The sequence below is a fragment of the Aegilops tauschii genome, chromosome 2 (genome assembly GCF_002575655.3).
Source record: "Aegilops tauschii subsp. strangulata cultivar AL8/78 chromosome 2, Aet v6.0, whole genome shotgun sequence".
NCBI classification, from domain to species: Eukaryota; Viridiplantae; Streptophyta; class Magnoliopsida; order Poales; family Poaceae; genus Aegilops; species Aegilops tauschii.
The window spans coordinates 16,055,927-16,081,759 of record NC_053036.3 but is presented as its reverse complement, the minus strand read 5'-3'; the positions used below and the strand labels follow the sequence as shown (position 1 = coordinate 16,081,759).

Sequence of the window (25,833 nt, the reverse complement as noted above, 5' to 3'; positions counted from 1 at the left end):
GCTCATAAGAGTGTCCGGCTCGGTCTCTCAACTACTCTTGCCTTACACTACAAGTCTTGCCATACGGCGGTTTATCACTACGGGCCTTAAGCCATCTCCGGGTCTTAGGCCCATCATTGACCCGCCGTCTTCAAGCTCGGTACTGGGCTTCGCGTGATGACCATTATGAGTAACCCGGCCCCTCCTGGCGGGTGACTCTAAGGGTTATATCCTCAACATTAGGCCCCAGATTGATTTGAACCGGTTCATGTCAATCTTCAATTCTTTTGAGAGGAAAGATCTTCCGGCTTATGGTCGTGCGAAGGTTATAACCCGCCGTGACGTCATCTTCTGGATTCCTGGTAACCCGCCATGACGTGATCTTCCATTAAGTCCATTTTTTATCCCACCATATCCTCAACGGATCTTTATCTTTAAAGGCCATCCCGAAAATCGAGGCGTTTTCGTGGTGAGATAATCACGCCGTGACCTCCTCGTTTCTCGCGCCCACTTATGAGCCTCACCTTATAAATAGCCCGGCCCATGAGGCTCCAATTTCTTGTCGCCTCCATCGTCTTCCTCCTCTCGCCACTGTACTGCCGCTCGAGCTCCACCGCCGCCGCCGCCGCGGGTCTCCTTGTCTTCCCCAACTCAGGCCGCTGCATCAACCTGACGCGACCAGAGAAACGGCGGCAACCTCCGCAACTCTCCAGCACCCGTAAGCCCTTGCCACTCCATAGAATAGATCCGCATTAGGGTTCTTTGTTGTTCTTCCCGTGTTCGTCGCCGTTCATCGCGAGCTCTTGATAGATTCCATCATTACCACCTTTTCTTGATCTTTAGACTGTACAGAACTGCTGCGGTAGCTGTTTCACGCCCGTTCCCAATGTACATAGATCCCCTTTCATTGCATAAAGGCTCCGTTCAAATCCTTGAACTTTTTCTGTGTCTGTTCTAGGTCTAGAAATTTTTCCTTTTAGCCAACCGTTTGATCCAAAATAATCACTGCGATCTGTGAAACTTGTTTTCACCACACTTAGTCAAAAATTGCATCTGCTGAGCTATGGCGGCTTACATTTTCGGCTTAGAAGAAACCACGCGCTGTAAAATTTCCGGCTCATTTATGACAAAGCTGTAAACAATTTGAATTACTCACGATACCTTCAGCGGCTTAGATAACCCAATGCACTTAACCATATGTCATTAGGCCCCTCTCATAAGCCGCCATTTGAGTATTAAACTGTAGACGTCTGCCGGCTTATAATTGAACCGGACATTTTCCTTTTGTCATAGGCTTCATCTTTCACAATGCCTCCCAAAGCTCCCAAGGCACCCATCACGTGCAACTGGATGAGATCCAATGTCACCGACGACACTCTGGCTGATTTCGTAAAGACGGGTTACTTGCCCAAGAAGGAAATCATGTCTTATCGTGCCCCTGACCCGTCGGAGGAAAGACCTCAACCAAGAGATGGTGAGGTGGTGATATTTGCTGATCACATGAGCCGGGGCTTCGCACCGCCCGGCTCAAAATTCTTTAGAGAGGTTCTGAACTTCTTTGATCTGCGGCCGCAAGACATAGGACCCAATTCCGTGTCAAATATATGCAACTTCCAAGTATTCTGCGAAGTCTATCTTGGAGAAGAGCCCAGCCTGCTGCTCTTTAGAGAGCTATTTTATCTGAACCGCCAGAATGAGTGCGCCAACGGGCCAAGCCTGGAACTTGGTGGAATCTCTATTCAACGCCGGAGAGACTGCCTCTTTCCTTATGCTGAGCCGCCAAGCCATCCGAAGGACTGGAACCAGACGTGGTTTTATTGCCAGGACACTTCTCCGGCTGACGAGAGCCCTCTGCCCGGCTTTCGTGCCCTGCGTTTGGAGCCAAATCACCCTATGCCAGACAAACTCTCTCAAGCTGAGCGTCAACCTCAATCCCCACCATCAATAAGATCAAGGCTCTCCTGGGAAACGGCCTCAACGGCATTGATCTGGTCCGGGTTTGGATCTCTTGGCGGGTGATCCCCTTGAGCCGCCGCCCCAGCTTAATGTGTGCTTACACGGGCCGGAAGGATGACCCTCTGCGGCACAGCCCCAACGATCTTCCTGAGGACGTTGTGGACGACATGACCAAGTCTCTCCTGAATGAGAGCTTAGCCGACTGTGGGAGAACCGGCCTGAACCCCTTCTGCCAAGCTAACCCGGCTCCAGCGGTAAGCCACTGACTTGAACACCTTTGTTTTCTTTTTAATAGTTTCCATCTGAACCTTAAGAAATCTTTGCTGTATGTTTCAGGCTAATGACAAATTCTGGAAGGTCAAATATGACCATGAAGCGGCCAAAAAAGCCAGGAAGGCTAAGAAAGCCGCCAGGAGAGCCGCTCCCCGCAAGAAGGGAAGCAGGCCTACTGCCTCAGAGCTGCTTCAGCTAAGTGACAGCTCCGAGTCAGAGGTAACCCCTGAATCTGTAGGCTCTTGTTTTGTTTCTAGTTTATTCCTATCCACCTTATCGATACTGATCATCAGCAGGATGACACCGGAGCAAGTAACCCGGTGACTGAAGAGGTAACGACACTTTCCTCCGACTCGGAGCCCTTGCCAAGGCTGAAAGTCCGAAGAGTAACCCGGAAAGTAAGATTTTCACATCCTTTAGCTTATCAAGATCCTCAATTTCTTTTGAAGCAACAGATTCATGAGAGCCGGCGGCACACCCGGACCAACAAGGATGCAGACCTCTCCTCCGGCTTACCTGAAGCATCAAGGAAGCGCCGGACCGAGGTTATCTCCAACTTATATCCTTTTCATCCTTTGGCGGGCGTTACTCGTCAACCGCTCAATTCTTTTGATTCAAATTATCAGGAAACTTCACCTTCCTCTGGTGATTCTATGCAATCTAACCTGCCGGCTTTCAAGACCGCACCCGGGTAACGATGATCATCTTGTGTTGTGCTTATCTTTACTCATGCTTTTGTACTAACCTTTTGTCCTTTCAGTGCCCAGGCAAAGCTCAGCAAGAGGGCCAAGAAGAATAAACCGGTCGAAGAGCCGGTCTTGACTGAGCCGGAGGTTTCAGCTCAAGAGCCGCCAGCTGCCTCTGCTCTTGAAGCCACCGCTCCAACCGACGAGCCAGTCATAGAGACTTCTACCAATCCGGACATCTCCAACCCGGCTCAGCCGGCCGATGACCCGGACGTGATAATCACCCGGACGGAGTTTGTCGAGCCGGGGAGACCCACTGCGCTGGCTAAGTGCTCTGCCAAGGAAGAGTTGCTAGAGCGCCGCAGGGCCAAGCTGGACATCACCAACTACGCTAACTTGAGCATTGGAGATATCATCTCCGGCTATGTCAATCAGGTGCACAGCAGCCGGGACCTGGAGATTGACATGGTGAAGCAGGTACAGCAGAAGTCTGAGGTACCACTCTCTTGCTTACTGCATAGTCATCTTTACCATACTAGCCCCCAAGTCTACTACTTATGATAGAATATGTTGTAGACTTAACTTCCGGCTTACTTTCATGAACCGGCAATTTGTAGATAGAACCTTTCAGCATACATTAGCCCCCAAGTGCCAAGTGTCTTTGCTTGGAAAGTGCTTGGGACTTTAAAGTTGTATAATAATGATTCATACTATAATCCGGAAATTGTACAGGCTGCTTGCAAGAAATTTGAGGCTGATATCTCTGAGCTGAAGAACCGCCTGAAGACTCAGGAAACTGAGACCCGGAAGGCCAATGCTAAATTTGAGTCCAGTGTTGCTGCTCAAGAGAAGCTGAAGAAGAAGTTTGAAACCGAAAGGAAGACTTGGGCCGAAGAGAAGGCTGCTCTGGTCAGCCGGGCCGAACAGGCGGAGACGGCTCTGACGGAGAAAACCGCCGAACTCTCCGGCTTAAAGCGCCATGTGTCACAGATGGTCGCCGCAATCTTCGGTAAGTCATTCTGCGGACTTTCAACAAGTTTACATTCTCTATGTCTCATAAGTCCCATCATTGCTAGCGGCTTACCTGACGTTGTAAAACAGGTCCCAGAAGCGCCAACCTCAATCAAAATGTGCTGGCCAAGCTGAAGGCCGTGTACACTTTGGTGGAGCAACTCTACACCGGGTCACAGCGCGCCTTGGCCGTTGTGGCCCTGTCCAATGAGGTTCCGACTCACTTGGCGGACGTACTTCGCCGGCTTGCTGTTCTTCCGCAGCGTTTCCAAGAGCTGCGACGGGCCTCTGCAAGAGCCGGAGCCATAGCTACTCTGAGCCGGTCCAAGGCTTTCCTTCCAGAGCTAGACCCGGCTGACATCGCACTTGGATACCCCAGCCTGAAGGAAGACGGCACCCCCTTCGACCAAAAAGACTTTGATGCCTGTGTGAAGATCGTGCGCCCGGTGGCCACCCTGATTGGGAATGACACCGACCTTACCAAGTACCAGTCGGGCTACGACGCAGAGAATCAGAGGATCCCCACTCCGCGTTATGAAGCCATCAGCTTGGTCCCGCCGACTCGTAAGCACACCTTTGCCCCAGAAATTGACCCGGCCGGGTTAATTGACGAGGAGGCTCATTTTGAACCTTTGAGCGGCATTGACTGGAAATCGTCAACCTTCCAGGTCATGGGAACAGCCGGAGGAGCGGAGAGGGATGAGCCGGAAGCTTTGACTCCGCAAGCACCTTGATCTTTAGACGGCTTATGGTTGCACCTTAAAGCAATGCCTCACCTTTTGGACTCGGGGAGTCTTGTAATAGAGTAAGATAAAAAAATTGTCGTGCCATCGTGCACGTGTTGAATGCTTAACTCCATTGAAGTTGCTTCTTCTCATTCCTCCGGGTTATAATTGATCAGTTATTTTCCTTAAGCGCGAATAGCTGTCTTTAACCATCCTTCATAGAAAGCAAGTCATAAGTCTCTAGGCGGCTTACCGCACTGAGAATTATAGACCTTATATATATAACCCGGAATATGAACCAAAGTCACTAAAGACTGGCCCTCAATTATGCCTTTGATGTAACCATGATTACATACTTACAAGCCTGCGAATATGCTTCCGGTTTATGTAACCCAAATAGTGAGATGAAGATCTCAATTCCGGGTTACTAGCATCAAGAATACTCACTATGTGTTTATCAACGTTGTGAATCAAAATTAAGTCGGCAAAATAAAAGCCGCCCTTGCACACTATTGATATGGCCAACAGAACTTGTTATAAGTCAGAAGATCAAAAACATAGGGGCTTCCGGTTCGAATACGACCAGAGAACCGTCCCAAAGGGGTTAAGCTAAGATTCGAATGCGATCATATAGCCCCCAGTGGCTTTGGCGATGCCAATCAAGAGGGTACCGACAGCTATGCTCTCTTTGGTTCGAATACGACCCATGTTTGAACAGGAAGCCCCCAATTGACTTTAAGAGTTGTTTAACGACGCTGATTCGAATACGATCCACGTCGGTTCCCAAAGGGGGTTGAGCTATGATTCAAATATGATCAAAGAAAACTCCCCAATGAGCTCGGCACTTTGCCAATCAAATGGGTATCGACAGCTATGTTCTCTTTGGTTCGAATACGACCTATGTTTGAACAGGAAGCCCCCAGGTGATTATATTGTTTACAGCTAGATTCGAATACGATCATAAGCCGGATCCACCTCCAAGTGACCATGTGATGTTGTAATGGAAATAACACGTTTACCTTTGAAGGAGAAAAGGACAGAGGTCCTGCTTTATTATTTAACATAATATATACATGGCTATAGAGATATGTACATTATGAGAGCCGGTGGCTCAAGTGTAATAAGGCCGAAGCTGAGCTATGTTCCACGGCCGACGGGTCTCCTCCTCCGACTTGCGTGAATCTTTATGCTCCCGAACGTCAATAAGGTAGTATGACCCGTTGTGCAAGTTCTTGCTGACCACAAAGGGCCCTTCCCAAGGCGGGGATAGCTTGTGTGCATCTGTTTGATCTTGGATGAGCCGGAGCACCAGGTCACCTTCCTGGAAGACCCGGGACTTAACCCGGCGACTGTGATAACGGCGCAGGTCTTGTTGGTAAATCGCTGAGCGAGCTGTTGCCACGTCACGCTGTTCGTCCAACAAGTCAAGAGCATCTTGGCGCGCCTGTTCATTATCCGCCTCAACATAAGCCGCCACGCGAGGCGAGTCATGACGGATGTCACTAGGGAGGACTGCTTCCGCTCCATAAACCATGAAGAAAGGCGTGTAACCCGTAGACCTGTTAGGAGTAGTATTGATGCTCCATAACACGGAGGCTAACTCCTCCACCCAACAACCCGGCGTCCGTTGCAAAGGGACTAAAAGCCGGGGCTTAATGCCCTTCAAGATCTCCTGATTAGCTCTCCCAGCTTGACCATTGGATTGAGGATGAGCCACTGATAAAACATCAAGTCGAATATGCTCTCGTTGACAAAACTCCTCCATGGCACCTTTAGACAGATTGGTACCATTGTCAGTTATAATGCTGTGTGGAAAGCCAAAGCGAAATATCACCCTTTTCATGAACTGAACCGCCGTGGCTGCGTCACACTTGCTAACTGGCTCTGCTTCAACCCACTTTGTGAATTTGTCAACTGCCACCAAGAGGTGGGTCTTCTTATCCTGGGACCTTTTAAAAGGCCCAACCATATCAAGCCCCCAGACCGCAAATGGCCAAGTAATTGGAATCATCCTCAGCTCCTGAGCCGGCACATGAGCCCGTCGCGAGAACCTCTGGCAACCATCACATTTACTGACCAAGTCCTCCGCATCAGCATGAGCCGTCAGCCAATAAAAACCATGACGAAAAGCCTTGGCCACAAGGGATTTTGAGCCGGCATGATGGCCACAATCCCCTTCGTGAATCTCACGCAAGATTGCTTGACCCTCCTCAGGGGAAACACAACGCTGGAACGCTCCCGTAACACTGCGGCGATGCAGCTCACCATCAATAACAACCATTGACTTAGACCGCCGGGTTATTTGTCTGGCCAAAGTTTCATCCTCAGGCAAATCTCCCCGGGTCATGTAAGCCAAGTATGGCACCGTCCAGTCCGGGGTGATGTGGAGAGCCGCCACCAACTGTGCCTCCGGGTCAGGGACAGCCAAGTCTTCCTCTGTAGGTACCTTAACAGAAGGGTTATGTAGGATGTCCAAGAAAGTATTAGGCGGCACCGGTTTTCGCTGAGAGCCCAGCCGGCTTAATGCATCAGCCGCCTCGTTCTTCCTGCGATCGATGTGCTCTACTTGGTAACCCTGAAAGTGTCCAGCAATGGTATCAACTTCACGGCGATAAGCCGCCATGAGAGGGTCCTTGGAATCCCACTTGCCTAATACTTGTTGAGCCACTAGATCTGAGTCGCCGAAGCACCTTACTCGGCTCAAGCCCATCTCCTTAGCCATCCGAAGACCATGGAGCAAGGCCTCGTACTCAGCCGCATTGTTAGTACAAGGAAACATCAACCGTAGCACATAATGAAACTTGTCACCTTTAGGGGAAGCCAATACAACTCCAGCCCCCGAGCCTTCCAATTGCCTAGACCCATCAAAGTGAATAGTCCAATATGTATTATCCGGCTTTTCTTCAGGCACCTGTAGCTCTGTCCAATCGTTGATGAAATCCACCAAAGCTTGAGATTTAACAGCAGTGCGTGGTACGTATTTCAGACCATGAGGCCCAAGTTCTATAGCCCACTTAGCCACTCTCCCTGTGGCTTCTCTGTTTTGGATGATATCTCCAAGGGGAGCAGAGCTAACCACCGTAATGGGGTGACCCTGAAAATAGTGCTTAAGCTTCCGGCTTGCCATGAACACACCATAAACAAGCTTCTGCCAATGTGGATACCGCTGTTTGGACTCGATGAGCACTTCACTGACGTAATAAACCGGCCGCTGAACCGGATATTCCTTACCCTCTTCCTTGCGCTCCACCACCACAGCCACACTGACGGCTCGTGTGTTGGCAGCTACATACAGTAATAAGGGCTCCTTATCAACCGGGGCAGCAAGGACCGGGGGCTCAGCCAGCTGTCTCTTCAAATCCTCAAAAGCAGCATTAGCAGCATCATTCCAGATAAAGTCATCAGTTTTCTTCATCAACTGGTACAGTGGCATGGCCTTCTCACCCAAACGGCTTATAAACCGGCTTAAAGCAGCGATACGACCCGCCAGGCGCTGGACGTCGTTTATACACGCCGGCTTAGCCAGAGAGGTGATTGCCTTGATCTTCTCCGGGTTAGCTTCAATGCCTCTATGAGAAACCAGAAAACCCAAGAGCTTGCCTGCAAGAACACCAAAAACACACTTGGTCAGGTTAAGCATCATCTTGTAGACCCGGAGATTATCAAAGGTTTCCCACAGATCATCTATCAAGGTTTCCTTCTCCCTGGATTTAACCACAATATCATCCACATAGGCATGAACATTGCGCCCAATCTGGTTATGAAAACAGTTCTGCACGCAACGCTGATAAGTCGCCTGTGCACTCTTGAGTCCAAAAGGCATAGACACATAACAGAAGGCTCCAAAGGGAGTGATGAACACCGTCTTCTCCTGGTCCTTAACTGCCATTTTAATCTGATGGTATCCAGAATAAGCATCCAAGAAACTTAAGCGCTCGCAACCCGCCGTAGCATCAATGATTTGAGCAATACGGGGAAGGGCAAAAGGATCGGCCGGACACGCCTTGTTTAAGTCCGTGTAGTCCACACACATCCGCCAGGTGCCATTCTTCTTGAGCACGAGCACTGGGTTAGCTAACCACTCTGGGTGAAAGACTTCAACAATAAACACGGCCGCCAAGAGCCGGGCCACCTCCTCACCAATGGCCTTCCGCCTCTCTTCATTAAACCGCCGAAGGAATTGCCTGACCGGCTTAAATTTCGGATCAATATTGAGAGTGTGCTCAGCGAGTTCTCTAGGTACACCTGGCATGTCAGAAGGTTTCCATGCAAAGATGTCCCTGTTCTCACGGATGAACTCGATGAGCGCACTTTCCTATTTCGGATCCAAATTGGCACTGATGCTAAACTGCTGAGATGAGTCACCTGGAACGAAATCAACAAGTTTAGTCTCATCAGCTGACTTAAATTTCATTGCCGGCTCATGCTCCGTGGTCGGCTTTTTCAGAGATGTCATATCTGTTGGGTCAACATTATCCTTGTAAAACTTCAGCTCCTCTGTTGCACAAACAGATTCTGCATAAGCCGCATCACCTTCCTCACACTCCAAGGCTATCTTTCGGCTACCATGAACCGTAATGGTCCCATTGTGACCCGGCATCTTGAGCTGTAAGTATATGTAACACGGCCGTGCCATGAACTTGGCGTAAGCCGGCCGCCCAAATATGGCATGATACGGACTTCTTATCTTGACCACCTCAAAGGTCAATTTTTCCACCCTGTAGTTGTACTCATCTCCAAAGGCCACTTCCAATTCGATCTTACCAACTGGATAAGCCGACTTACCAGGCACCACGCCATGGAAAACAGTATTGGACTGGCTGAGGTTCTTATCAATCAACCCCATACGACGGAAGGTCTCATAATAGAGGATGTTGATGCTGCTGCCTCCATCCATGAGCACCTTAGTGAACTTATATCCTCCCACCTGAGGAGCCACCACCAGGGCCAAGTGACCCGGATTATCAACCCGGGGAGGGTGATCCTCCCTACTCCACACAATAGGCTGCTCAGACCATCTTAAATAGCGTGGAACCGCCGGCTCAACAGCATTCACAGCCCTCTTATGAAGCTTCTGATCGCGCTTACACAGACTGGTGGTAAACACGTGATACTGTTCACTGTTAAGCTGCTTTGGATTGGTCTGGTAACCCCCCTGCTGTTGTTGATGACCCTGGCCGGACTGCTGATTAAAGCCCCCTTGAACATTCTGAGGATTGGAATTTGAGCCGCCGCCCGGGCCATGAAAGCCGCCGGCGCCTGAGCCGCCGCCCGGGCCATTGTTGCCATTAAAGGCGTTGGAATTCTTAAAGGCCTTCATGATTGCGCAATCTTTCCATAGATGAGTAGCTGGCTTCTCCCTGGAGCCATGCCTTGGACAAGGCTCATTCAACAACTGCTCGAGCGTCGGGCCTGACCCTCCAGCTCGAGGAGGTGGCCTCCCTTTACGTCGCTGGTTGTTACCCTATGAGCTGGCATTGGCCACAAACTCCATGCCGCCATCAGCCTTACGCTTGTTACCTCCTTGATTTGCTGGGTTATGCTGAGGACCCTTGCCATTGCCGTTCTTCTTTCCCTTCCCTGTCCTTTCATCATCTAACGCGGGGTCCTTGGTACTATCAGAGTCGGCGTACTTGACGAGAGCCGCCATCAGCGTACCCATATCATTGCAGTCGCGCTTGAGCCGCCCGAGCTTCATCTTCAGGGGCAGGAAACGACAATTCTGCTCCAACATCAAGACTGCAGAGCCGGCATCCATCTTATCAGATGAATGTATTATCTCTTTGACCCGGCGAACCCAATGTGTCGTAGACTCACCCTCCTGCTGTTTACAGTTAGTCAAATCCACAATTGACATAGACTGCCTACAGGTATCTTTGAAGTTTTGGATGAACCGGGCTTTCAGCTCAGCCCAAGACCCGATAGAATTCGGCGGCAGCCCTTTCAACCAAGTGCGGGCAGTCCCATCTAACATCATGGTGAAGTACTTGGCCATCGCCGCTTCGCTGACCTCTAGAAATTCCATGGCCATCTCGTAACTCTCAATCCAGGCTCCGGGTTGTAAATCAGCCGTGTAATTAGGCACCTTCCTAGGCCCTTTGAAGTCCTTGGGTAGACGTTCATTGCGGAGAGCCGGCACTAAATAAGGGACACCTCCAGTCCTCGTAGGGATACCCACGTCGACGGAAGCCGTCGGATAAGCCGGGGGTGTCTGGTAAGCCGTCAACTGAGGCACCTGCTCCGCCTCTTGCCGTGCTCTGTCTTGGTCTGTTGCGTGAAAGGCTCCGGCCATGGCCAGGTGGCAAGTCATGGCGTCGGACGTTACTTGAGCCGGTCGCTGAAACCATGTGTCTGCTATAACTCGGGCTCCGGCCTGGACGAGGGGTTGAATGGATCCTGTCCCGGCTGTAAGAGTACGCCTCTTGCTGCGCCAGAGCTGTCTGAAGGAGCTCCCTGACCCGGCGGGTTTCAACCGCCATTGGAGAGTCGCCATCAATTGGGAGAGCCGCCAGCCGTGCCGCCGCGGCGACCATGTTTTCCAACGGGTTGGCATAATGACCCGGTGATATTGGCACATACTGAGGCGGGGCAGGGTTCACCCGGGGCGGTCCCATTACTTGGGGCTGAATTGGTGTCCCAGCCCCGGGCACTATGATCTCCGGCGGGTTACTAGACCCTGCACCTGGCGTGTTGAAGAGGTTTCGAGGATCGTAAACCGGAGGGAGTCGAGATTGGGCCTTTTGATGCCTCCTTCTCATGACCTCATTGGATGCGTTCTGATCCATCGTGAGCCGGAAGGACTGTGCCTGAATCAGCTGAGTCTGGGCGTCGAGAGCCGCCCTCTCTGCAGCCATCCTGATCCCCTCCGCCGCCAGATCCTCCTTGGCCTTTGCTAGATCCAACTTTAACTGTGCCACCTCCGCGTCATGTTGAACTTGATCCGCCGGAGCTACCGTAGCGGTCAACAGGACCGTCATCTTATCTGTAAGATCCATCAGTACCTGAGCCGGCGAAGGCACCGGGCTTCCTGACCCGGAGGCGGGGTTTGGAACAGGTTGCGCGCCGGCCATGAAGATTCCAACCCGGCTCGGCGGTTCAAAGGGGTCCGGAATGCTGTCGCCATCGGAACAACCCCTGAGCCTGCCATCTTGAAGTTGATACAACGAGTTTGACTCATCCGTAGACGACTCGCCGTCAGAGCCGGCGGCCGACTCATCACCAGATCCAGATCCATCAGAGAGTCCTCCATGAACACATCCCACAAAAGCATGCTTCAAGGCAGGTAGGGCCCGGGCGGGTCGTGCGCGCTGAGCCGTCTCGATGAGATCGGCACAAAGACCCGGCTCAGGGCCCGGCTCACCAATCTTGCCAATGAAGACATGAATTCCGCCGAAGGGGACCCGGTGCCCGTACTCAATTGAGCCGGCGTCGGGGCCCCAGTTTGTATCGTCGATGTAGAGCTTGCCGCGACGACTCTTGGTCATCCGGCCCACAGCGTATCCCTTGAGCCCTTCGAAGCTGCCCTTCAAGAACTCAAATCCACCGTGCGCTGGCCCCACGGTGGGCGCCAACCGTCGTGGAATTGTCACGGCAGATGTCCTCGAGCTAGGATTTAGTCGTGGAGCCATCGCAGCTAGGAAGCTTAAAGGGGTTTAACGGGACAAGGAACACGGGGGTTATACTGGTTCGGCCCCTTACGGTGAAGGTAAAAGCCTACGTCCAGTTGAGGTGGTATTGATTATGGTTTCGATGGCCAGGGAGCTTAATTGCTATGCCTGGCTCTCGACGAGATCTTACTTGTCCCTAAACCGCCGCCGGGTCGTCCCTTTATATAGAGAGGTTGACGCCCGGCAGCTCTCAGAGTCCTGGCCGCCTCATAAGAGTGTCCGGCTCGGTCTCTCAACTACTCTTGCCTTACACTACAAGTCTTGCCATACGGCGGTTTATCACTACGGGCCTTAAGCCATCTCCGGGTCTTAGGCCCATCATTGACCCGCCGTCTTCAAGCTCGGTACTGGGCTTCGCGTGATGACCATTATGAGTAAACCCGGCCCCTCCTGGCGGGTGACTCTAAGGGTTATATCCTCAACAAGTTACCTCTTGTATCTTCTTGTGTTGGATTTGGACCCTTGTATCTCTCCATGTGTGATTGGATCTAGCATATGTGTGATTGGATCTAGTCAATTTAAGTGTTTCCCCTCTCTTGTGTTCTTCGTGTTCTTGGGGATTTTTCCTCCAATTCGTGAAAGATCTCCATCTAGGGTTCCACCCTACAACACGTCCTCGATGGCATTTTTCAGCAATGGTAACTACTACGTGGGATGTTTAACTTGCTTGATGATTTTTGATTGGTTGTTTGATCTTTTCATTCTGATGAAGAAAGTGAAAACTAATCTCTAGAATGCGAATTATTTTTGTGTTACATGTAGGTTTGTCGCCATGGTTAGCCAACTGCTGTGTCTGGCGGACTTCGCCAGCATCGCGGACAACATGATGAAAATAGAGTACGAGCGCTAGCCGCCGGCATCACCTAGAGCACCGCAGGCATGTACGTCTACAACAGGCTATACCTCTCCTCCTTGGCAAACTTGTTCACCATCCAGGCGTACAACGTCGCGCTCGCCATGTGGCCGAATTCATTGTTTTGACTCTTTTTGTAAATTTTAGCGCGATCTGACTCCGGTTCGAAAAAATTTCGTGATCTGACCCTTTTCCTACCGCCATCGTCCTTGGCGGTAGAGTAACACAGCCTACCGCGAAGGGCTATGGCAGTAGGACTTGAAAATACCCCACCGGCATAGTCCTTGGCGGTAGGGTCTGGAAGATATAAATTAGGTGTGGCATCTAGTAATATAGAAGCACTCTGGTGGAGAGTTGGCTAGCGTGTGCAGGTTTAATTGAGGAGGTCCCGTGTTCGAGCTTTCTATGGCTGTTTTTTTTTCTTTTTATTTTGCCCAATAAAAACTAAACAATTTGTCCAATTAATATTAGCATATGAATTATGGAAAACATTTAAAAACATCCTCGCGTAACTGGGTCAGACGCACGACACGTGTCCCTTGCGCGAGCGAGTCCGCCGCTTCCTCCTCCAGCCTTATCTCCTCCACTCGTTCTCTCCTCCGCTCGTTCTCCGCCAAAGGTCTCCTCCGCTCGTTCTCCGCCAAAGGTTACAAAAAGGGTCAAAAAACAGTGAATTCGGCCTCGCCATGTGGATCCTTGCCTCCTCGTCCCTCATATATAACTAGCTTAGCCCGTGCGGCGGCACGCCGCACCCCATCGATATGGTACGTGTGTAAATGCCATTTGTTGCTTATGTAATGGAAAATATGGATGGGCAACATAGTTGGGCATTGCGAGCCGCACCCCATCGATATGGTACGTGTGTAAATGCCATTTGTTGCTTATGTAATGGAAAATATGGATGGGCAACATAGTTGGGCATTGCGAATGATTGGAGATGGAGAAGATAAAGGTAGATTAATTTTACTTGTGGATTGTACGATAACTTTTTTCCCTTGTCTTAATAATTGTGCTGATTGTTATGTTTTGAGGATCGCAAATATGGGGTACGTTGAATGAAGAGGTCTCTTTGTGGATATTCCGAACACTATTTGTGAAAGAAAAGTCAGTTTCGAAAGTAGAGGTCTTGGTGAGAAGAAATATAGTAGCTGTTACATTTTTATTGTGAAAGTATGTAGTGTGAAGGTACTCGTATCGGATGATAACATGTTTGATTTGATAGAAGATATAGTTGATCGGACCAATGTGTTATATTTGACGTGAATACACATAGGAAGTTGTGGAGAGAATCATATGTTCACTTGGGAAGATGGCTAATTTGAAACGGAGGGTCTAAATTGGGAAAATAATGCTTTTCTTTGATGCAAAATGAACTATGAAATGGGATGATAGAAAGGCATGTAGATATGCTATTGCAAAGGCTGGTTGGAACTAATTTGAAATGATATCTTAACTTTGTCATTGGTTTGTGTTTGTTTGTGTATAAATAAATATGGTCTTAAGGATCATCTGGTTATATAATAGTGTAAATGTGGGAATGATATGTTTATTGATGTGTATGGATGCTTTATAGTTAATTTTTTTGCTAATAGTCATATATCTAGGTTTATAAAAATTATGAATTTAGTCTATTATTTTATTGTAAAGTTAAGGCAGTAGATGGTACATTTAGAAAAATACAATTCTTGAAGGTGATCCCAAGGTGGTTTAAGCCTGGTGCACGGTACTATCGGATCATCGGGTATGAGTGCTGTGGGTATATGGAGTAGTATAATGTCTCAGAAATTGTTAGATGGGATTAGTACATCCATGTTGACACAAGTAAGTTCAAAAAAAAATGATCGAACTGATGTACTTTTAAATCAAAGGTGTTGCATATTTCTTGTAAAATCCATGTATATGTGGTAATTTTGCAATTTCTACAAATTGAGGACGGTAAGATGAACGATTTACAAAGTTCAGTTTAAGCCAGTCCATGCGTCCAATTTCTTTCCTAGATTTATGTTAACCTCCCAACATTTCTCGTGTAAAGCAGTTAATTACTGATCCTCAATACTCCCCTCGAACCGAACCCCCAGGGAAAATTATTTTTCTGGTTTTTTATAGCTTATTACATATGCCATGTGATAAATTATTTTTCTTGTTAGCTTGTACTTCCTCCTTTTTTTTACTCTACGCGTAAGGAAGGACCCAAGGAAAGGCTTGACAAGAAGAAAAGATATACAAAGGAAAGAATTGACCTGTTAAGTTAATTTAGGATTGATTTACCATCCTGGTTTTGCATGGATCGGGTATATAGATCGAGGTAGTTTGCATGCAGCTGATTGGTTGTACTCGTTTATAGTCTGAATTCCCTACCCGGCGTAAGAGCTCGCATACATGGGAACTCTTCCTCTCTCTGCGCATCCACCCGATGGAGTAGATAAGAAAACCGTCGAGGAAAGAAGAGATCGCCCAGAAAATCAAGAAGGAATGAATCGCTTAGGGCATCTACAATGCCAGGCGCCTGACCAGGCGCTTACGAAGGAAACAAAATAATAGTATTAAATTAGAAAAATCTAAGAGCCTGACCTTCCAACGCCAGATGCTAACCATGGACGCTAATTGTACGCTAATTAAACTGACTATGCGGCGCATGTGAGGGAGAAAAGGAAGGAAGCGTCCGACACAACCTTTTGCGCCCGCTGGCGTCCGATGCCAGGATTTGACAGCTCCAACTGCCCATCGACCGGGATATCAGCAGGAAAAAATCCCTGGCGCCTCTCCAAGCGCCCAGCATTGGAGATGCCCTTAGTGAACTCAGAGTATCATTTTATTTTTGCTAAGTGTATCATATTTTCTTTGGAAAGCCTCCAGTATCTATTAATTCGTGTATGATTTGCTCTATACATGTAAAAATCACGTATATACAATATACGCTATCTTCCACACCCAGTGACCAGTGTTTAAATGCTCACGAGGTTCTGAAAAAAAGGTCGTCCATCGATGAGCAACTACCCACACAAACGCTTGTGCGCGCTACGCCAGCCAAGCCGCTCCACCGCGCGAAGTGCATGCTCGCAGACCGCTGTGGATTTCCCTGCAGCTCGTCGCCGGCGGCGTGACGCCCTTGAAGTTTGAATTGCTCTCGTACAGGCTCTGGATACCGTGACGACGTCGTCTTTCGTCAACTCCCGTGACGTGATAGTCAGGCGGATCCGCGCCTGATTGTCATTCTCCATTGAGTAGCCAAACCTGAGCAGGTCGTCCATCTCGTGCACCCGCCAGCGATCCCTAATCGACGGCTGCGTCCAGCGACGCGCGCAACACGAAGCCGCTGAGCACCCCCAATGCGTCCCGGAGAATAGCCCATTAGTCGGCGAGAACGCGTGCGCCGGCATGCCCAGGGCCCGTCGACTGCCCCGCCACCTCATAGTCGCCTGCATAGAGCCGGCCGATGGCGGACACCGGACGTAGAATCCGCGAAGTTGAGTGTCGTGGCGACCAACCACGCCGCGAACAGCAAAGAATCACCCGGGCAATGGTCGTCTGAGTCCGTGACGATGGCATACTCCATGCTGTGGAGCACGGCGGCACGGCCACGACTGCGACCCTGGGAAGCAGCGGAGATTCCTCCCATCCGGATCTTGCCTAACCAATCTCGTTCCTCCGGTTCCCTAGCGCACCGCCAGCTCCCGCCCTCGAGCTCAACCTAGACCGAGGTAGACAGTGGCAGCTGGACCGTGGACCTTGGCATCATGAGCCCCATACCGCTACCTCCTCTCTCTCTAAGCACCGGATCGGCTCCGACAAGTAAACTGGGCTAGGCAACGGTTGTCTCCGCACGACTTGCGAGCAGCGGAGCTTCACAGCGGCCGGAGGCAGCGACTGGAGTGGCGGCGGCGTGATAGCTCTAGCACCCAAGACGGATCCCGGGAAACCTGCACGCAGGCACCATCGAGCGGGCGACCTCACGCCCCCAGGCTGCTTTGCCTCACGAGTCACGACGTACGCCATGCGCACCATCAAGAGTTCAATACCGCCGCCCCTGCAGGCGCACCAGATGCATGAGCCACCTCCACGACAGCTCCGCGCGCAGCAGGAGCATCGTCCGTCCCCGCCACAGCCGCTTTCGTTGTAGCCCGGGTCGCCGAGGTTGTGGCCGCCAGAATATACAAACCACCAGCAGACGAATCATTATAAAGATGTAGACCCAGCCCCTACAAAGATCAAGAAAACAAACACGTAAACACCCAATAATCATACAGGAAGGGAAAAAATCAAGAGAGAAGCAAGCAGACAGGACGACGAACTGCATGGTGACCCCGGCGCAATGAATGAAGAGCAGACAGTCGGCCACCAACGACATCCCTCACTCACTAACGCACGACGACCTCAAGCAGTAGCTCGGCTCCAGCCATGACACACCCGATTAATGAACCATCAATAGGCATAAAATAGAAATGGCAGCCCACGAGGCAAAGAGAACCAACGGGGAGAGCCACCTATATATAGCGTCCCCCAGGAACAAGAAACCTCCGAATAACGTGGCGAGCTCTCAATCAACACAACGCACTCGACGTATAACAACATCGTACAATGACCACTATACATGCAACACGTGGATGGACACGCACGTACAGAGAAGCAAAAACTCAAACGGCATGCAAGTGAACGGCAGAAAAAAGCACGTAAGAAAAAAATGCAGTTGAATCAACCACGGCGGCATGCAGACGCACATGCAGCAGCCGGCCCAGGAATCACGGCGCCATGCAGCCGGCCACAGGCAAAACAGCAAGCAGACAAAAACCATGTGACCAAATCAAACACGTCGGCATGCAGCCCATATGCGGGCAGAGAGAATGTCCCCAGATCGTAACCTAAATCGCTAGGTCCACCCCGGCGCTTACACGCCTATGTGCCCCAGTAAATAACGTGTCCCTATCTCATTGGCCGACTTTTCATTGATAGAAAAAAGTCAAAAAAACCAGGTAAAAGAAATCTAGCTAGATTTAGTATATTTCGAATTTATACTAAAATTTTATACTTAATATGCTATTGTATTAAGGAGTATAAATTTCCATTACTTATTTGGCATACTTAACAACAAAACAAAGTTAAATGCCTATTTTATTATTAATTTATTATATAGTTGTAATGTATATTATTGAAAAGTACTCATGCGTTGCGCTGAATTCATCTTCTACAATATAACTAAAAGAATTGATACTTGTCTAAATTATGTAGTTTATACATATCTATGTTAGATATATCTCTAAGACGTATAATATTATAATAGTGGTTCCACTATATGATTAGGAATACATATCTGTAGAAAATTCTAGAGTATGAATTTAATCATATATGAGGGATTGCTTTAGATATACTCGTTTTTGGAGAACTAATGTACAAATTTTAACCACAAATTTATTAAACCATATATGAGGGATTAAACAATATACAAATTTAACCACATATTTATTAAACCATGTACTCATCTAGCTACAGTCATGCTCACATTACTTTGTTCTGCAATTAGATATGTTCTACCATTAGTCCTCTGCTCGATCTGCTTTGAGTGCAACTCTGTCTGCAATTAGCTATGTTCTGCCATTAGATACCCTCTGCCAATCTGCTTTGTAGTGAATAATCTTAGTCAATGCAGTTCGTCTGCAATTAGCTATGTTCTGTCTTTAGATACCCTCTCCTCGGTCTACTTTGTCGACGTGGGTAATCTTAGTCAGTGCGGTTCTTCTACAATTAGTTACGTTTTTCCGTCAGGTACCCTCTCCTCGATCTCCTTTATAGTAAGCAATCTTAGTCAGTGCGGTTCTTCTACAATTAGTTACGTTTTTTCCGTTAGGTACCCTCTCCTCGATCTCCTTTATAGTAAGTAATCTTAGTCAGTGCAGTTCCTTATGTCCTGAGAGATGTCTTATCCTATATACCTAAGAGAGTCATCCTCACTAATTTATTTATCTCAACATGCATATATGCCACATCATCGTACATTTATGAATGGGATAAGGCCCACCTCAACATGCATGGGAAAAGACCCATCACAACATTCAGCCATGCATGAAAAAAAATATTTTCCCTTCAATAAATATTGTTACAAATATAATAAGTCATATTTATTTTTTATTATGGCTCTCATGTGTCAACTCAAATTTGCTTCGACCAATTCCCGCACCAACGCATGGGGTATCCTCTAGTTAAGGGGTGATCTGTTAGCAACAAATGTCTCACCAGATTTTTAGGAACTAGAGACAAGATTAAGAGACCACCCGTTGTACATCATTTGTGTGTCACCTCTGGATTACGTGGCGAGATTGAGATAAAATTGCCTTATCGACCACTGTTCATGCCCTTAATTAGTTAATCTCCCCGAACCTCCTTAATTTACGGCAAAAACAAAGCAAGAACACTTATGAAAAAGGGTAGTATAAAGAAAAAGAAGGGAGCACAAACGCAATAACCTCCAACATGGTGATGAGTATATGGTACTAGTGGGATCATCAATCAATTAGACAAACGATCGATCCGTTGGGCTACTGGGATCCGCCGGACGGACGGCGCCGTCGACAGCAATCATCGTCCATTGATTGGTTCGCCGTACGTTCACCCTCAACTTTCATGATCGACCGAAGAGGGATGGATGGATCATCGACCAGGGCCGAAAGCTGCTCGCGCATGGACGCCACCTTGATCGATCTACGTGCATGCATGATCTTCATCGCAGTTCCTTTTGGTTTTTACCTTGTTATATATCAAATCGAAGGCTTAAAGTAACGAAAACAAACTGCAGAATAGAGCTGCATATCTGGAGATCGGAGGGACCGCATGCATGCGGCGTGCTGGAGCGTAGCGTGGGTGCGCACTGCTTGAGGGATGGATCTGCAGTGAAGGAAAGAGACGTACGCGTACACCTACAGCGATGAGCCTGTCAGTGAGTGTGGTCCTAGGTAGAGAAAGGGGTGCCAAACTAAGCCCATCATTACACCCACGCTACGACCTAATAATAGCTTAATTAGCCACGTACCTTAATCATCGCCGCAAGGCACCTGTGCCGGCCTGTTCAATTTGTGCGGTGGCTAGGGAGAAAAAGTTCAGAAAAAGAACGAGTAGATTGTGGTCTGGGTTGCTTGTTAAGCCGAGAGTGAGTGTTCATGCGATAGCACAACTTATTACTGTACAAGACAATGGCATCTACCCACCATACAGTATGAAAGATTGGTCCCATGCATGCGTCAACAAGGCATGGCGCTCCAACCTCCACGTCTTGCCCACCACTTTGGTCGTCGTCCATCGACTGGTCCCCCGCAAGAGTGAAATTTGTTTTAAATCTTGATCAAAATCGTGGAGTCGATCATAATCAAACTCTCGAATTCCAAATTCTAAAAATCAGCACCTTGCACTTCCTAACATCACCATATGTCAAGGATCATATATAGTACCTTACAAACATCCTTACAGAAAAACCGCGTAGCTTCCCGACAACCTCGCCGCCTGCGCGGGAGGCACGCTCTCGGTGCCAGTGGCCTTCTTTGCAGTGCACCTAACCTCGGCCATGGTGCACACAATCTCTCTCAACAGCTACGTCGGCGTTGGCCCCCACGCGCTCTTGATTTCTGTCGATCTCGGAAGTGGCAAATGGTCTGTGTTGAGGATTAAGGAAGGTGTGTGTGATGCAAGTTATCGGTCTGTATGTTGACTTGCATTTTCGAGTGGTTGGGATTGCAGGTTTTGATAATAAGCTCGCCATAACAATGGAAAAAGGGTAACCACAGCTCCCATCCGTTGTTCATCTCTCAAACCAAACGTATGAGCGGCCATCTTCAACCATTATCATCTCACTCAACCAAATAGAAAAAATGGCTATCCCTAGTCAGCTGGTTGGGGATACCCACGGTCACCAAAATCTATCTCTCGAACCAAATACACCCACCGGGGCAATCATAGTCTATCTCAATGTCCTTTGTCATGTGTCCACTCTTTTTTGTAAGAAAATTCACGTGTTTATTCCCATGTGCGTATTTTTCTTCAATGAAATCTGAAAGCAAAAACTGTAGGTATGTATCAACATCAAAATGGGGCTATAAACATCAAAATGGGGCCTAAATCAAAGCTTAACACATGATTGAGCCATCCACAACGCGAAGGGGAAACTGAAAATTCCAAAGCTTTACTGAGTCCCAACGCTATAAAACGGCGCCCATGGAACACACCAACACACACCCTCTCCGCTCCGCTCCGCTCAGCTCCCAACACGCACACCACCCGCCACCGAGACACTCGCAGCGCGGTCGCCATGGCCGGCGGCAACCTCAAGAACATGGCCATCGCCTTCCTCGTCCCGCTCCCGTCCGTCCTCTTCTACCTCGCCTTCGTCCGCCCCCAAGACGACCACAGCACCGTCGCAGCCAGCCCGGTGTCCTCGTGGTGCGCCGCGCACCCGCTCCTCCTCGCCAACGTCTTGTTCCTCCTCAACGTCGACGTCCTCTTCTGGCTCATCGGCCACCTCCTCTCCAACAACTGGGTAAGCGAAATCCCATCTCGCCGCTCCAATGATTGGCCTCGCCCATGCTATGTGTCGCTGGACGTCGCTTGCACCGTACCTGTTTGACGAAATGCGTGGCTTGCGTCGCAGCTCATCGACCTGTACTGGACCGTCATCCCGGTGATGCTGCTGCACTACTTCCGGGCGCACCCGGCCGCCATGGCCAACACGGCGAGGTCGGCGGCGGCGGTGGCGCTGACCTGGGTGTGGAGCGCGCGGCTGACGCACAACTACTTCAGGAGGGAAGGGTGGCAGTGGGGCAAGCAGGAGGACTGGAGGTTCTCCGAGATGCGCGGGCAGTACGGCAAGACGTGGTGGTGGATGTCCTTCTTCGCCGTCTACCTCTCGCAGCAGGTAAATTCAGGCCTTTTTGACCATTCGGTAGAATGCTTGCTTGTTTTCAGAACTTCTGGTACATGAGTGAAATGTGTTTGAAGAAATACCCTGCTGCTATTTTTGCTACATAAATCAGCTCGGTCGAAATTCATGGTGGTCACAAACTTGTTACACCTGATTGACAAAAGTGGCGTGTTTGCTGGATGCAGGTGTTTCTGATTGGCATTTGTCTGCCGATGTACGCCATCCACTCCAGCGACCAGCCATTGGGCATCTGGGACCTCGTGGCGACGATTGTCTGCATCGCCGGGGTCGTGATCGCCTACTTTGCTGACACCCAGCTGCACCAGTTCGTGACCAGGAACGAAAAACTGAAGCAGCTTGGCGAACCGACAGTCCCCACCCTGGAGGACGGCCTGTGGGGGTACTCGCGCCACCCGAACTATTTCGGCGAGCAGCTCTGGTGGTGGGGCGTGTATCTCTTCGCCTGGAACCTGGGGCAGCGGTGGATGTTCATCGGGGCGCTTGTCAACAGCATGTGCCTCGGCTACGTCACCGTGCTCGTCGAGCGGCGCATGCTGAAGCAGGAGCACCGGGCAGAGGCCTACAGGCTGTACCAGAAGAGGACCTCTGTTCTGATCCCCTGGTTCAGGAAGTCCCTCCCTGAACCAAAGGAAAAGGAGACCTAGGATTCCAGGTGTATTTTGTGTTGGCCGTGTTCCTTCTCCATGTTGCTCACCATGTTGTTCCTTCGTCTCGTCTCGCGTCGTGATTATGTCGTTTGCGCTGTTTATGTGTAATTAACCGTACCAACTGTAACATGTATCCTGATCAAATTTATGTATCCCAAACTTGTTCATCATCTCCATCAGATATATGAAACTGATTGCGGATTGTCCAGACTCAGATCTTACTGCCAACTTTGTGTTTGCTCTGAGAATCATGACATTGAAGTTACCAATGCAATATGGACTGCCAAACCAGGTCAGTTGCATTTTGGCCATCCCCAGATTTCCCATATGTTAACGCAGCAAGGTCTTTTACATCAAACGTAAACAATATAAGTTAGTTTGTCCGACAAAACACTCAGCTAACTGACAGTCAGTTTTGCTTCTCTGCAGCCACTGTGACCTCCTCGACGACGACAACGACCTCGGTAGCCTCTTCAGCCTCCTCAGTCATTGGCACCGGCAGCTCGCTGACCTCGGGGATAAGCTCTTCATTCACCTTGCAGGCGTCCTCGGCTTTTGGTGTCGAGGGGTCGACCAATGGCGCTTCAACGACAAGGACCTCATACTTGTCCTCGACAACCGGAGCATCTGGTTCTACGGGTGCAGCGACAGCCTTAGGGGTGACCGGCATGTCATCCACCATGGGCTTCTCCCACTCAGGGAAACCCCTTGGACGGCTAGCACAGGAACCCATAGCCCGTTATGGATTGCTCCGGCCGTCGATCGCTGCCGGCACCGACCACCGACCGGCGCGTTGGTGCCTTGGCAGCGAACGCGGGGAAGAATGGCGGAGGGGTACCGACGGCCGAGGAGGAAGGGCTATTTGTAGTAGAGGAGCAAGGAAATTTGTTGGACAGTAACAAGAGGATAAGGAGAAGACCATAATTAGGACATGCTTTGGCTGGTTTCCCGGGCTTTTCTGAGGATTCAAGAATTTGAATGGCAGTTATTTACCAGCTGTTACTTGCCGCCGTTTTGTTGGTTCCGGCGGTGTTTCCTTGGTCTCCGAAAGGTGAAAGAAAGGCAGCAGCAATGGACACATGGAACATATGCTATACCGGTGGACTGTTCATCAAGCGGAGCAAATTGCTCGCTGAAATTTAAATTTTACTGAGGTATCAGTGCCACCGCCGACATTGGCAAACCCTGGATTCGAGCCAGGCTCAGCAGTAACTCAAAATGTGGTTGAATTTCAGCCAAAATTTGACCGAAAAGGTGAACCCTGGTGGAGACTGGACAGCCCAAACAGAGCACATGCATGAAGATGATGATGCCTCGTCAAGGACATGCCATCGATCTCTTCAAGAATATTCATCATGGATCAACATCGGCTTTCGAAAGCACACTCCGATAACCCTAGAGAAAGGTACACTTTGATCAAATGCTGCACTTTTGCGATGCTATTCGACATACGGTCCCCCGAATTGATGAACTTAAGAATCTCTCTCAGTATGTAATCAACTGCCAGTTGCTCATCAGACAGGGTAAACTAGTCTGCAGACTGCTCAACTTTCGCCGAAAGGCTCCTCTAGTCTAGAGAATAGAAAGGCAGTGTGGCTGTGTGAGTGCCCATAGAGGAAGTGATGATGGGCACAAAGCGTTTGGAATTTTAAAACTCAGAATTCATGCTTGTTACTTTTGCTCTGCTCTTTCTGGCCGATCGCTTGGAAACGAGGCTCAGTTAAGCATACCGACCCCAATGTTTTGTTTTGTTTTGTTTTGCTTTTGAATGAAGCACTCAACTTGTTACTATTTGGCTTTGTGCATCAATCAAAATTTAGAAGGCATGGCTGGAGGACGGTGCAGAGCAGACATAGCAGAGTGAATATACATTTTTGGGGGATTCAGAGCCTGAAGTGCTGGAGTGCAGAGGTGCCGGCGAGGCCCTTGACCTTGTAGTACTGCCGGACCACCTCCTCCACCGTGGTGCTCCTGTACCGCGGCTCGTCGCCGTCGGCGACGATCGGCGCCAGCACCCTCGTCGGCGCGGCGGCGCGGTCCGTCCGGAGGAAGCACGCCACCGAGACCCGTGGCCCCACGGCGTTGGACACCACGCGGTGCTCCACGCTCTTGAACCTGTCGTTGGACATGAGCTGCAGGAAGTCGCCGACGTTCACCACCAGCGCCCCCGCCACCGGCGGCACGTCCACCCACGCCGGGGCGCCCTCGAGGTCGACGAGCACCTGGAGGCCGCCGACGGCGTCCTGGAGGAGCACGGTGAGGAAGCTGGCGTCGGTGTGCCGCGGGGTGCCGAGGGTGAGGTGCGGCTCCGGGCAGGCCGGGTAGTAGTGGCAGGCGAGGCTGAGCCCCTCCAGGCACCCGTGCTCCTCCTCCAGGTGGCCGGGGCGGAGGCCCAGCGCCTCTGACAGCAGCCCCAGCAGCGTGCGGCCCAGCCGCCGCTGCACCAGCCGCGCGTACTCCGGCGCGACGCGCCTGCACGCCGCCGGGAGCTCCTCGGGCGCCGGCGGCTCCGGCAGCATCTCCACGAAGAGCGTGTCGCGCCAGTTGGCCGCCGTCGACTGGAACAGGTCGAGGTTGCTCTGGTATCTCACGCGCCGGCCGGTGTCCCGCGTGTAGTACGGCGCCTTGGCCTCCACGGGCTCCTCGATGAAGCCCCGCACCGCCGCCAGCATCGCCGACGTGGCCGCCTCCGGCACGCCGTGGCCCACCACCTGGAAGAAGCCCGCCGTCTCCGCGGCCGCCCTCACCTGCGCGACCACCGCGGCCCGCGTGGTGCCCACGGCACATGACAGGTTGATGACCGGCACGGTGAAGCGCTGAGGTCGAGGCGCGCCGTGGGTGAGGGACTCCGGCGGGTGGTGGAAGATGGACGGGACGGCGGTGACGCCCGCGTCGACCAGGCCTTTGACGCCGGCCCTCGTCTCGTCGAACGCCTTGAGATTGAGGGCGCGCAGGGGCTGGGCGGAGGCCATGGCATGGACGCGCCGTGGAGTGATCGGTGCCGCCTGCTCCTTTTGGTTCACTGGTCTGTGAGTGCCACGGGTGAAGTGAAGTCGTGGCTCGTGTTGCCGCCGGTGATATCTCATGGTTTGCTGCCCATCACCAGCGTTACATCA

General features: G+C 50.4%; 2 protein-coding genes across 2 annotated transcripts; one reads left to right on the top strand and one right to left on the bottom strand.

The window, feature by feature from the left end:
- Positions 1 to 21,360: 21,360 nt before the first annotated feature.
- LOC109770971 (uncharacterized protein C594.04c) lies at positions 21,361 to 22,931 on the top strand. Its single transcript, XM_020329685.4, has 3 exons — positions 21,361 to 21,668; positions 21,780 to 22,043; positions 22,235 to 22,931. Exons 1-3 carry the CDS (start codon positions 21,441 to 21,443, stop codon positions 22,712 to 22,714), a joined length of 972 nt encoding a protein of 323 aa, XP_020185274.1. The 5' UTR covers positions 21,361 to 21,440; the 3' UTR covers positions 22,715 to 22,931.
- A 1,583-nt stretch (positions 22,932 to 24,514) lies between these two features.
- LOC109770970 (1-aminocyclopropane-1-carboxylate oxidase homolog 1-like) lies at positions 24,515 to 25,833 on the bottom strand. The gene has a single exon (XM_020329684.4). It carries the CDS (start codon positions 25,801 to 25,803, stop codon positions 24,601 to 24,603), a length of 1,203 nt encoding a protein of 400 aa, XP_020185273.1. The 5' UTR covers positions 25,804 to 25,833; the 3' UTR covers positions 24,515 to 24,600.